Source organism: Peromyscus californicus, unplaced genomic scaffold, assembly GCF_007827085.1.
Source record: "Peromyscus californicus insignis strain IS unplaced genomic scaffold, ASM782708v3 Scaffold_24__1_contigs__length_46423439, whole genome shotgun sequence".
Lineage (NCBI taxonomy): Eukaryota > Metazoa > Chordata > Mammalia > Rodentia > Cricetidae > Peromyscus > Peromyscus californicus.
The window spans coordinates 14,577,440-14,592,226 of record NW_026294535.1 but is presented as its reverse complement, the minus strand read 5'-3'; the positions used below and the strand labels follow the sequence as shown (position 1 = coordinate 14,592,226).

The following is a 14,787-nucleotide window of genomic DNA, read 5'->3' as shown; positions in this document are numbered from 1 at the left end:
TCATAAGCGATTACTAAGTCTTGAATTTTTTTTTTTTTTGGTTTTTTCGAGACAGGGTTTCTCTGTGTAGCTTTGCGCCTTTCCTGGAACTCGCTTTGGAGACCAGGCTGGCCTCGAACTCACAGAGATCCACCTGGCTCTGCCTCCCAAGTGCTGGGATTAAAGGCGTGCGCCACCACCGCCCGGCAAGTCTTGAATTTTTTATGTGTCCCAAAAGAAATAATATAAAGAACCAGGAAATAAGGGAATATTTATTTCTCTAAAATGTAATGGCTCATATGTTTATTTTAAATTTGTTATTTGTGTTCTACTTATCACTAACAAAATTTAAACCACTGAAAATTGCCTTAAAACATCTCATCAGATGTACATGATTTCTAAGTTACTCCAGTCCTGTCCACCACAGTGAGTCATCAGAGAAATCCAGATAATAAATCCTAGAGAGTCTACAACAACCAGCAAAGGTGTTCCAGCTCCCTAAAGTACCTAGTCAGTGTGTAATTTCCTAAGCATGCACAGAACTCTGCCTCTTCCCTTAAAAATATAAAACATACTTTATGTTGAGAAATCTCAATATCAAAACATATTATGTTAAAACATAATATATAGTAAGATATTTTTAAAGGAATCGTTTTACTTCAAAAATGAAGACAAATGGTTTATCTAACTTCAACTATATCAGATTATCAAGTGATCCTTTATCATTGAACCTTTTTTTGTTTGTTTGTTTTGTTTTTTTTTGAGACAGGGTTTCTCTGTGTAGTTTTGGTGCCTGTCCTGTTCTATAGAGCAGGCTGGCCTTGAATTCACAGAGATCCGCCTGGCTCTGCCTCCCGAGTGCTGGGCCTCATTGATCCTTTTATACAGGTTTTGAATGCAAGAATGAATAAGCTACACAAGGAAGTGAAAATCCAAGTTTGAGAATGTGCACTGATTCTGGTGTCTCCTCATACTCAGCGTGCTGGTCATTTATTTATTTATTTGTTCATTCATTTCATTCATTCATTCATTCATTCATTGTCGGGGGGACACAAACTGGCTGAGAAAACGCTCCCATCAGACTGACCAGTGGGTAAGCCTGTGGTGTACGTCCCTGACTGAAGACCTAGCCCGCTGTGGGCCATGCTAGCCCCGGGTAGGTTGTCCTGAGTGGTATGTCACAGCAGGCTGAGCAAGTCACGTGAGCAGCACTCTCCATGGCCTCTGCTCAGTCCCTGCCTCCAGGTTCCTGCCTTAACCACTAGTCCTGGCTTCCTTGGATGACAGACTCTAACCCATAAAACATAATCAACCTTTTCCTTTCCAAATTCTTTAGTGTTCATCACAGCAAGAGAAAGGAAATTAAGAACTCAATAATATCAAAGCTGCAAAAATTCACTACAAAGTTGAAGAAAACAATCATTCCTAATGAGTAAAAACCCATTGTGTACTTAGTAAAGTATCTGAGAGCAGAAACTTGCCTGTTCTTAAGTGACACATATACACATTCCAATATTTAAAATCTTATATTAACTATTTCAAACGGTGAACAACGTGAAATGAACATGAGAGAAACAGGTGCCACATTACTGCTGAAAAGTGACTGAACCGAATTTTACAAAACCAAGTGAACAATGGAAAATGAAATTAACTTTGAGTAATAATGGCTTTGTTTTCCATTGACATTAACATTAGTAGTATATAAAACCAAGACGCACGCGCACGCGCACGCACAGTGGAGTCTCTAAGCCGTGAGAGCACACAGAACCGTAGGATATAAAGTGGACCCCCGGCTTACATTTCCTTCTCCTCCTCAAGCTCTTTACTCAGCTCTGCGGTTCTGAGCTCAAGCTCCGTGTTCAGCTGCCGCTGCTGCTGCAGACTCTGCAAGGCCTGCTCCTTGCTTGCTTTAACTTCAAGAGCATCAGCTTCTAGTTTCTGAGGTGAAGAACAGCAACTGTCTATTATTAAATGTTATAACATTGTTATTGACAAAATAACTGTATTTACAGAACCCCTTTCTGAAGCCAATACTGAATGAGGAAGCTGTTATCTGTCAGACAATCTAGATTAGGCTTCTTACATATTTACATTAGTTATGAGAGAATCAACTTAAACACAAATATTTATTAAAAAAAAGCAAAAGTTTGTTAACTCAAGTTTGAAAAAACTCCAAATAACAGGTCATTCCTGTACCCACTAAAATATATTACCTACACATGTGCAGCTAACAACCATGCAATAACAAGATGCTTCACATAAAAATGAATGGATCTGTCATGTAGGCCTCGAACTGATATCCACTGACCCTAAAAACACAGCACTTAAAATTCCTGACTTGGCTTAATTAGTGTCTTAGTTTACAGTTTATCACTGTTCTTTAGAGTGTGCTAGGCAGGTCATACATATTATTATGTCTCTTATTTTTCAAATTTATAAAAACAAACTACTACACATAGGTTTAAATAGAAGCAATGTGCTTTCTCTTATCTTTAGTGTGCGTATGAATGTGTGTGTATGTGTGCATGTTCCTCTGTGTGTGTGTGTGTGTGTGTGTGTGTGTATGTTCCTCTGTGTGTATGTGTGTGTGTGTGTGTGTGTGTGTGTGTGTGTGTGTGTGTGTGTATGTATGTATGTGTGTATGTTCCTGTGTGTGCGTGTGTGTGCGTGCGCGTGCATGCAGACAAACGTCTCAATAACTCTGCATCTCATTTTCTGAGATGGGGTGTCTCATTAAACCCAAAGCTTGCAGATACAGCTAGGCTGGCCAGGCAGTAAGTCCCAGGGACCCTTCTTTCTCTGTCTGCCCAGCAAGCATTCCCAGCCCTCTCTGTCACGCTTGGCATTTTACATGGATGCCAAGTCTCCAAATTCAGGTCCTCTTGCTCACATGGCAGGATTTTATTGACTCAGCAATCTCCATCACCCTCATTTAATTATTTTCTTAAACGAAACACAAAGCATAGACATTATACATGCCATGGGTACCTAATGCTATGCTTAAATCGAGTTAGACTTATCTCCTCGTTTGCCTTTTCTCTGTGATTTTTGAAGTGTACAGTATGAGGTGTTATGTAAAATCAGGTATCATGTGACAGACCCCAGAGTCACCTGACAGATTCTTGTTCCAATGACAACTATCTTAGAAAGGCCCCAAACAGTCCTCTCTGCTCACTTTTCTGTAACACATTATTACCTATTCTTTCCAACCACATCTGATGGGTCACTACTACTACTGCTGGCATTAAAACAAACAGTCATAAACAGAACTGCAGAGCTGTGGTCATTCTCTCATGTTATACTGGAATAGATGTCCGTGGAAAACAGTCACCTCATAATTCTATAATCACACAGCAGCCTTCAACTGATTATGGAAGTATAGGTAACATGAGACCTGAGAATATTTTGCTTAACTGCTGGTAATTTCTAAACTCAAATTTTTCTCTGATATGTCTAATTATCTCATCTTTTTAGTAAATCAACATCTCACTTAAAATTATCTTAAAGTAAGGTTCAGCTTATAACCATTTAAATACATTGCTAAATTAGAAGCAAAATCCAAAGGGTATATAAACATTTAAAAAGAAAAAATGCCACCATATGTGATATTATATTGGAATAACATGTAGGGAAATGGAAAAATCAAAGGGGAGAAGAGATTCTAGAACAACAGAATTATACTGTTTGGTGTCTTCTGGAAATATTTTACACTTTATAATAAAACCAGTACTATGTTAATTGTTATTTATAAAAGTCACCCATTAACAAGGGAATGGAACATAAAGATGGAATTCAAGATTAACTGATAGAATAATCTTTGAAGTTACACCACTCCACCTTTCTCTGTTACTTCAAGTCTGTGATTCTGTGAAGGATCAGACTCCAAAGTTGTTGAGTAGGAAATATGACAAATTCAACTGTTTTTATACAAACCCTAACTTGGCCTTCTAAGTCTTCAGCCTTTTGTTCTAAAGAGAGATTCTTCTCTTTGAATTCCTTGAGATGGTTCTCTAGCTGACTGCAATGTTCCTGCTTCTCCTGGAACTTCGCAGTGACCTGATCCAGCTGCACAGTGACCTTATTCAACTCCTGCAGAAAAACACATTTGAAGAAAAGCCGTAGCACCCTGATATTCAGTCAAAGCAAAACAGAAAACTGTAATTTTATATAAGAAAATATCTGGAGTAAGACTTCAGATACATTCAATGACTTATCAGATATTATCTTTATCCACTAACAAGAAAATTAAATTGTACATAACGTAAGATGCCAAGCTTATTTGTGTAACAGTTAAATAACTTAAGCATTTTTTAGATTTATTACTTTATATACATGAGTGTTTTTCCTGGAAGCACCACACGTACGTCTGGTGCCAGCAGAGGTCAGAAGAGGGAATCAAATCTACTGAAATTGTAGCTATGGACAGTCATGAGCTGCCATGTGGGCACTGAGAATTGAACCCAGGTCCTCTACAAGAGCAGCAAGGGCTCAAATGAATCAGACCCAGGGCCTCACACATGCTAGGGAGGCTCTACGCCACTGAGCTACTTCCCTAGCCAGTTAACAATGCTATCCAAAAGCTAAAATATACGACAGATCATTGAATAAGTTAATAACAGTAACTACTACACTGTAGTTGAATATTTTCAATTTTCAAAACACCATTTGTAAATTGTTTCTGAAAACATTGTAGTTATTACATCTGTAACATTTACCAAAATCTCTAGACGATCCAGTTTCACAGAAATAACAATAAAAATGACTAGCAAGTCTGTCCACGGGTAGTCACTGTCAATGTTCTGATAACTTTCCTTCTCATCTTGTCCACACATTAACTTGGTTTCTATTTATTTTATGAACTTATAGGAACAGGCTGAGGTGGGACTCAGACGGAGATGGCTTTCCTAGCATGTGTGAGGCCCTGGGTCCAATCTCCACCACTACAATAAATGAGCAAATAGTTATATAAATTAAGTAAAAATAGATCCTACTTTGCACACTGTTTTACTTTAAAATTCTTTATTTCTATCACAATACTTCACCATAAAACTTTTTGACACTGTTTTCTAGATTATATCTAACTGCATAAATTGCCACCTTATTGGTATGACTCATTTTTTAGCCAATTTACTTATTACTAATCTACTTTAAATTCTTAGATTACTACTACACTTTCTGCATTTAATACTAGAGATGCAAAAACAATATTTATAGCTATTATTCCCTTAGGATAAAAGATTACAAAATATGGAAAATCTGAAGTTTTTCTTTAATTATTTTATTTTACTTTTAATTTGCAAAGTAACAGTTTCATTATGGCATTTTATTAAATACTTTGTTTTGATCATCCCTCCAGTCTTGCTCTCCATTTCCCATCCAATTCTTAAGTTCTTGAAACACACACACACACACACACACACACACACACACACACACACACACACACAGATATACATACAGACATACAGACACATACACACACACACAGATATACATACGGACACATACAGACATACAGACACATACACACAGAGAGAGATATACATACAGACTTACAGACTCATACACACACACACACACACACACAGATATACATACAGACATACAGACACATACACACACACAGAGATATACATACGGACACATACAGACAGAGAGATATACACATACAGACATACAGACACATAGACACACAGAGATATACATACAGACATACAGACACATACACACAGAGATATACATACAGACTTACAGACACATACACACAGAGAGAGATATACATACAGACTTACAGACACACAGATATACATACAGACAGACATACAGACTCATACACACATACACACACACATATACATACAGATATACAGAGACAGAGACACACACACGATATACATACATACAGACATACAGATACCCACACACACAGAGATATACATACAGACATACAGGCAGAGACAGACGCACACACATGATATACATACATACAAACACCCATGCACAAAGACATATACACACACACACACACACACACACACATACAGACAGAGAGACAGACAGACACACATACACACACACACACACACACATACACACACGAGTTTCCCTCTATAGTGGCAAATGTATCTATTGTCTCAATTTGTAACTGATTCTTAAGAAACCTGAATATTTTCTAATACAGTTTTATATCTGTATACAAGTGGAGTATTCCTTACATATGAAATGCTTACAACCAGAATTTTTGAGACTTCAGGTTCGGAAAACAGATCTCACAGATTAATAATCTTCACTTAGAAACTTATGATTCTATATGCTCTAAATCCATCACTGTTGCTCAGAAAGTTTTGTATGGGGTATTTTTAGACACATGATGTTCAGCCCGAATCTCCTTGGCAGTTCACTTTCTTCTTACAGTGTTTTAAATAACAAGGATGTTAGCCCCTCATCAAGCACATGCAGAAACTGCTTACTGTTTCATCTTCTTCTGGTTGCCCACAAATGTTCTTGGTAATATGCAGACAGATAAAGACTGCACCATTATGTGGTTGCTCTTATAAATATTCTCATGGTATCATTCCCAACTCTGACCACATACTTGGCAAAACACATTTTTTTCCAGATGTAAGTACACGTGAGTACCAGAACCACTTACGTGTGATTTCATGTGTATGAAGGAAAATATTAGTGTGTGGACAACAACCCAAACACGTAACTATACATGTTTTCAGTGCTTACAACGGTCTGGAATGATACATAACAAATCTAACAGAAAACATTTCTACCTAAGGAGAAAGACTGAATTAGAATAAAGGGTAAATACAGGAAACTGTTTTGCTTTTGGAATTTGATACATTTCTGATTTCTCTTTTTACAATGGGCCTTCAGTAGTATTCTTAGTAAGTATATTCTAAGAACTCCCCCCTAACAAAGGGTGAGGAAGGCCACTAGCACTTGGACACTGACCCTAAAGCAGAAGTTTCCATTAAGGAAACTTGTTGTCATCCAAGCATCCTCACTCCCTCTAACCGCCAAGAAAAGGAGCGACTCTTAGAACTGGGCTGGAGCGCAGCATCCTTTTCCTGTTCTTCAGTAAAAGTACATCTGGGTCACAGGCAGCCCATCGTCTACCTCAACCACTGGTCCTTCATGTGAAAAGGCACAATCCCATACATGGAAGTAACATTTCATCTCTGACTATGGCCTCGGCTAGCTGGAATACACAATACCCTATTAGGAAGCCCAGACACACCTGCACACTAGTTTTATAAAAAATAGATGGTATTTTTACATCCATCTCTCTGACCTGCTCAACTGGTTCTAAAAACTCCGAAAAAGAGGGTATGAAAGCCTATCCCAAGATTATATAAAGCCGGTCTTCATCTTAACAAGTGAGCAATTAATTTAACTACAACACACGAGGTTTTAATGTGACATGACCAGATTCCCTACCTGCTGTTTATCTTGTAATGCATTCTGAGCTGTGTCCAAATGATTCTGAAGATCAGCTCTTTGAGTAGTTTTGGCTGCTTCTGCTGATAGTAATAATTCAGTTTTGGCTTTAATCTGAAACAAAATTTACAAATTACTAAATTCCATATTTAACTGCTGTCTTTCCCTTCCTTAAGACACATTAGTTTTGTCACAAAACTATTCAAAAATTAGGTTCTTTAATAGAAAAGTAATAACTGAGACACTGAAGAATGCATGTGTGAAACTCCCCCAAAGAGAAATGGGTGAGGGAAGACTCCTAGGAATTGGCAGACAGCAATGAAAAGCTGTTCCTCTGGGACACCAAAACATCGGGTGTGCCCCTTTGTGAAAAAAAAAAAAAAATGGTTCCAGGACTGGGGATACAGGTCTGTGACCCAACATGCAAGAGGCAAAGGCAAATGGTCTGTGAGTTCCAGACCATGCTACATGCTTAGACCCTATCTCAAAAAGGCACATAAATTGTATACTTTTGTTTTCCTCGGGGAGGCCACTGTATTTTTCAGAAAGAAATGTCAACGTTTACCAGTATTACAATAAACTGAACTATGCCATAGAAAATAATGGCTCCACAGATCAAGGACTTCAGTATGGAGTCCAAACAATAAACACAAATCAGAAGTATGATTAACATTCACCCTTTTCAGATAACTTGTCATATAAAGAGTTCTATTTTTGATGCTCATTAAAAGCCAAAAATTACACATTTAAAACCTCAGGCTTTCCATAATAAGTTTTGAAAGGGTCAAATGAGCTAAAAGTTGTACCTTCTTTATCAAAAGTGGCATTTATAAGTACTGAGATAACTTTAGCACAATTCACCCCTAGTAAAAAAAGCAAAAAGTAGAAAAAATACAAATACATTTGAAATTAAAATACTCTAGAAGAGTTAAAATGATATTCATTTAACTAAGTCAAGAGAGGATCAGCAAACACAAAAAATCTAAAATATACACGGTAACTGTAATTTCAAGCAGAAAGGAAAATCCCCAAATACTTATTTCCCCGTAACTCAATCTTGATCTTCACAGAACCAATGTTTGATAAGGTGTAACTCTATCCTGAGTTCAAAGTGAATTCCACGTTAAGGAACAGGAGTAAACCATTCTCTGACACACACATATACCAGCCTGGGAAGAACTTACTTTTGTGCAAATCAGCTTCATTTACGTATAGCAGCTCGTCTTTCTGAGGAACTGAAAATTCATGAAATGCTTCAAAATATATGTGACAGTTTCCAAAGTCACATAATATGTGAAGATTTGAGGGAGTAATAGCTCCACTATTACCTCTGAGGGGTCCAATTGCAAAAACCAAAACCCCAGCGCAGCCCATCTCCAGTCCCTTTAAATGCACGAAGATCAGAGACCCTGCCATGCCTCAGCCTACACGGTTCATGGTTGCAGCTTATGCAGGAAAGCCCTTACAAGAATAAGGCACTACATGCAGGCTCACGACATGCAGGCTCACGATGTACTCGTAGACACTGAATGTGTGGATTGACCTTCTCACTGTGCGGACCATCCTACTAGGGAGTACCATGGAAGTAGGAGTCAAAAGTTACATTACAGAAATCTCCTTTGCATAGAGAAAGGACAAATCTACCTGCGGGCACAGGAGCCCTCAGGAAACTACAGAATTTACTCTGTATTCTCATGTTCCACTGACAGGTAAAGTGAAAAGAATGTGCGACACGTATGGTCTAAAATCGATGCTCTTGGCATGCACGATCATCAAACAAGAGATTACCTGGACATCGAGCTGAGAGACCTTCTCCTTGCTCTCATTCAGCTGGCTGCTCAGTTCATTGATACTGGTTTCCAGGGAAAGAACGCGGTCTTGTGCGGCTCGGAGATGTGCCTTCTGTTCCTGTACCTGGTCATGCAGATTCTCCTCGGCTTGCTTATGGCTTTCCGACTGATTCTTCAGCTTCTCTGCTAGTTGAGTCAGCTATTACATATACGAGAGTCTAATTACAACGTTTGCAAATCACAGCAAAAAGGAAGAAACTCAGGTTTAAGCACCATCAGAATACTAAACTGCTCTATAATAGGTAATTTGAAGCTTTTCCAGTAAAAATATTCATCTCTTTCATAACAAGTCTATATAATATCCCAAATCCTAAGAACATCAAATTCAGATATATTATTTTTAAATCATCTCTATTCAACTAAAACTTATATGCAATAAAATTCATCTAACTAAAGTATAAAATTTGATTTGATAAAGGTATCACATTTAATTACTGACACAATCAAGGTAAAGAATATCTTCATTACGCAAAACTATTTTCACACACACCCTGTAGTCATTCTTGCTTCCCAGCTCTCCCTGATCCGATTAACAAAGAATTCTTTGCACACTACAGGTACCTCTAAGTTGTCAGACAGACAAGTTATACTTTTTTTAAATTTACTTTTGCAATGTTAACTTTTCAAAAACAAACATTTAATTTAGAAGAAATCTAACTCATTTGATACTTCTTTTCACGTACATGGAGTTGAGCTCTTTAAATCTACAGTTTTATATTTTAATAGACTCCCGCTGATGCTCACGACTCTTTGCCAGTCTACAAGACGTCACCGCTCACAGAGGCATTGTTCTCTGTCCTCTTGGCTTCATTTTGAAGGGTTTCAATCGTTTTATGTTGACTGATTTTTTTCCTACTGTCAATTTTCAATTCAAATATCATAACTTTGTTATCCTGGGAGTTCTCTCAGGGTGTTTTGTATCATTTCCACTTCTTGTCCCATTATTACGGTTGATCCTTTACACCCATAAGCACCAGGGGGTATTTTAAAGTATTCGTCTGGTGATTTACAGCATCTTTCATTTCAGGGTCTATTTCCACCAAGTTTTTTGGGTTTTGTTTTGTTTTGTTTCGTTTTTTAAGAGCAACGCTAGTTTTATTAGAATTTAAAAGAAAAATATAATGCAGGTGAGGTGGAAATCCCAGCAACCACCAGAAGATAAAGAGGAAGTCATGCCTTCCAAGTCCCTCAAAAGGAGGACAGCTGCTGACTGGGAAGAAAGAAGTGCTCAAGGGTGGAGGTGGGCTCAAGAGTTCAGAAGGGCCCATGTCCCCACTGGTGATTTTCTCCTGGTGTGCTTCACACTTTCCTGCTTCATACTGGGACTAACCTGAACTGTGTTGTCTTCAAAAATGCTTTTGTGTTCCAGTAGCAGGTCATGATTTTGTGGCTCCCCGGGACCCTATCAGGATGTACCTTTACTTCCGGTTAGAAGTGGCACATAGGAGCTTCACTCTGTGGACTTCTCATGTAAGGTGTGGTCTGTCAGTCAGCCATGCCCTCCATCTCGGACTGCCGAGCCTGAGCACCTCTTTGTGAGTTCGGTTCACTGCTAAGTATAGAACTTAGACTTCACCCAAAGCCCCCAGCAGACCCCTAATGAGCTCTGTGGTGCTTTTCTCTACAATGCTAACTCCTCCCTCACACTTAGCCTTGCAAATTAAGCTGCCTTAACCTCCAAGAAGCTCCCTAACCTACACTCATCAGTTAACGACATCACTGCCTTCCTGGGTTCTCCAACCTACATGGCAGCCTGGAAAAACATCCCTGGCTCAAAAGCCAGCAGAGGAAAGGCTTCCAGTCTCGGCTCTCTTACTCCAAAGGTCACAGTCCTGTGCTTTACCTGTTGTTTGATGGTTGACTAGAGTGTTTGTATCCACTTTTCCCACTTTTCTGGTGTTCATTGGAAGGAGGTCTAAATAGGTAATTACTCCAAGTGACCAGAACCAAAGGTACAAAGATTGGTTTTAATTTATTCATTTTAAATGTGTGGCTTTCTTAACCATAGTTCTTTAAAAATTATTGTTTATTACTGCGGTACGGGTATTTATATTGTGGGTATGTACATATTTTCTGATAGTATTTCTATAATAAGCAATGTAACGTTGTAGATAACTAAAGAATGCTTCATAAAAACTAGGCTACTGAAATCCTTACAAGAATTCTTCAAAACCAACTTGGAGGTAACCATGGTGGCATTTACCTAAAATCCCAACTCTCAGGGGGCAGAAGTAGGAAGAACAAGTTTGAGGTAAGCTTGGTCTACAAAGCAAGTTCCAGGCCAGCTAAAGCCACAATAATGAGTCCCCATCTCAACAAACAAAATGAAAACAAAGCCATGTCTTAGGTAGCCAGATACAGTGGCATTCAGGAGGTGAGGGCCAGAGAGGAACATGCTGGAGGCCAGTCTTGGTTGTCTGTGAGACCCCAGGCTCAAACAAAACAGGAAAGAAGCAACAGCTAGCCAGACACTTGGTAGAAATTCATGCTATACTCTAACTCCCCAATTAGAAAAGTGGTATGACCTACTCGTTCTTTATCTCAAACACTTTATTATTTACATAAATCAGCAGCTATAAATTATTTTCAGTTATTTATTTATTTGTGGTCAAAATATCACTGTATAGCCCTAACTGGCATAAAACTTGATATGTAGACCAGCCTGGCCTTGAATTCACAAATATCTGCCTGTCTCTGCCTCCCGAGTGTGGAGATTAAATGCGTGCACTGCTGCACCCAGCCTCAGTTAAATTTTTTGTACATTTCTCTTAAACCGCATATGAATTTTGGAATAATAATTTATTAAAAGTATTATAAAGCTATATATTATTCAAAGACAAATACATTATCAAAATATAAATAACAGTTGAGTTTGAAATATTATGCAACATTCAGTAATAACTAGCATTTGATTACTATATTTGACTTATTAATTTGTTACTCATTCCATCAGTCACATCTCTACTCTTCCAGTGACCGAGGTGAAGAGATTCACCTGTTGTCACACAGGTAATAATGTCCCTCCTGGGACATCTTTTGTCAAAGCAGGGGCTGCCTTCAATACACAATGACCTTGATGATAAATATGATGATATAAAAATAAAATTTTAAAACAAGAAAGGCCAGGATCATGAGTTGTTTTGATAAAACACTTACTACAATCCCCAGGGACTTAAGTAAAGTTTAGAACTAGTAATAGTTGACAAGCGTACTTGCTGTTGTAGTGTGTGGTTTTTCTCTTGCAGCTGGTTAAGAACAGCCGTCTCTCCTTCGCCAGCTTGGATTTTGGCGTAAAGATCCTCTCTTTCCTTTTCTAGTAAGGAAGTGTTTTCTTTACTCTTCTGCAGTAAAGCTTCCAGGTTCTGGATCTTCTGGTCCTTATCACCAATCTGACGCAACACTTGTTCCAAATCATTCTGTAAAGAGTTAAAACTACTCTTTTAATGATGGAAAAAATTTAAAAAGTTATTCCTTAAACATGAAAGGACTGATAATAATTTTAATCATCCAAAGTGTTGGACCTACATTTAAAAAATGATTACACTTTATTGTGGCAAATTAATTAAAAGCACATATTTAATAACATAAATCTACATTATTTACAAGCATGAATTTAACAAAAAAAGTTCACATCACACTTTTCCCAATACTCTGGTCTTATTTCCTATGCTTCTGATCCTTTTCAGACACATGGGGCTTACTCAATGACTGCTCCATGCACACGCCTACCTCAGAGCCTTTGCACTAATGACCCTGCAGCCTTAAATGCTTCCCTAACAGCCAAATGATTCCCTCCCTCCTCCTCAACGTTTGCTCAACTGTCACCTTCTAGATCAAGGTGCCCTGGCATTACATTTCCAACTGCAGTCTTCCCGCTACTCCACACACTGGTTTTCCACTGCACTGCACTTACCTCTAACACACATAGCTTACTTATTTATCTCATGTTTATTCATCTCCTTCCACCTCCTCTTAGAACATAGGCTACATAAAGGAGCATCTTCTCTTTATTATTCATTGATATATATCCAAGACATATCACACAGATGCTCTAGAGTGAAAAACCACTGCAGCTGTGGTGGTGGCACACACCTCCATTACCAGCACTTGGGAGGCAGAGGCAGGTGGATCTCTGAGTTAGAGCCCAGCCTGGTCTACAGGGTGAGTTCCAGGCCAGCCAGGGATACACAGAGAAACCCTGTCTTGAACCGTCCCCTCCCTGCAGATCATTGCACTGTCACATGTGACCACTCATGCAAGCTCACTTCTACACCCAGCAGGACTCTTCTAAATCAGCCACGCCCTCCTAAAATAGATCGCATCCACAATATCCACTCTCTCAGGCACCCGGGCAAACGCCTTTGGCTCTGCCTGCATCTTTTTAACAGTCAGACAGTTTTTGCCCAGAATAAAAGCCCTAGTTTTACAGTAGCCCTCCCAATGTTAGTGACAAGCAGACACCCAGCATGTTTAATGATTTGTGCCAGTACTAATACATTTAAACTCAGTCACTTTCAAGCACGCTTCTCATTCCTCTAAGCTTCGGTCATAACAAACCACATGGTCTAGCTGCTCTCACCTCCTGTTCCTGACACCAAGAACCCCTCACATTTCACTGGTCCACGGCAGTATTCTGCAGAGGTCACTGATCCCACTCAGCATTGGGATCTGGTTTTCACTGTGCAGACTTTGTCTCCCCGTCTCCCTCGGTACCTGGTCAGGCTGTCCCCGAGCAGGACAGGAGGCTGGCCTCTTCATGCTTCTTTACTGTATCAACCTCTAGAAAAGCCTTGTCTGGTTTGGAAGGACACTATCCTTTATTCTATCCTGTTATCTGTAAATCTATTGTTATCTGTAAATCCCTACCTGATTCGTTGAAAGATTGAGACCTGATTAGTCACTGCCCCCCCTTTTTTTTTCCAGTTTTTCGAGACAGGGTTTCTCTATGTAGCTTTGCGCCTTTCCTGGAACTCATTCTGTAGCCCAGGCTGGCCTGGAACTCACAGAGATCCACCTGCCTCTGCCTCCTGAGTGATGGGATTAAAGGCAAGCACCACCACCGACCGGTTTAGTCACTGTCTTAATCTCAATTTCTGCCAATTTTCTACAAAATATAAAATGCATACAGAATTAGGATGCAGCCTCAACACTCACATCACCTTCATTCCTGGGCTGAACTCATTCTATATTGCAATCACCCACACACAGATTTTTGTGATAACCTGAAATTATGAAAACTATTATGACTGTCTTACTCTGACCACAACTTCCCATCTTCCCATTCCATGACCTCATCTTCAATGCTGTCACTTCAATGTCCTTCTAGCTGATCCACTATAGCACGGATTGTTAGAAGGTCTTATTAATAAAAAAAACAAAACAAAAACAAAAAAAAAACCCAGAGCCAGGTATTGGGATGAATGCTGGAAGATCAGAGAGACACAACAGGCCACAGTCACCTCACCTCACCAATTCCTCAGCTGGAAGCCTCTGTGTCCTCACCCTAATG

At 39.1% G+C, this 14,787-nt stretch overlaps 1 protein-coding gene across 1 annotated transcript in view; it reads right to left on the bottom strand.

Annotated features, from left to right (window-relative positions):
* Eea1 (early endosome antigen 1) overlaps nt 1–14,787 on the bottom strand; it is a 117,099-nt gene that overhangs the window by 20,251 nt on the left and 82,061 nt on the right. The window contains exons 14-18 of the mRNA XM_052753183.1: nt 12,491–12,694; nt 9,217–9,417; nt 7,429–7,542; nt 3,913–4,068; nt 1,778–1,917 (exon numbers count right to left, since the gene is read on the bottom strand). Coding sequence (XP_052609143.1) covers nt 1,778–1,917; nt 3,913–4,068; nt 7,429–7,542; nt 9,217–9,417; nt 12,491–12,694 — 815 coding nt within the window. The remainder of the gene's footprint in view (nt 1–1,777; nt 1,918–3,912; nt 4,069–7,428; nt 7,543–9,216; nt 9,418–12,490; nt 12,695–14,787) is intronic.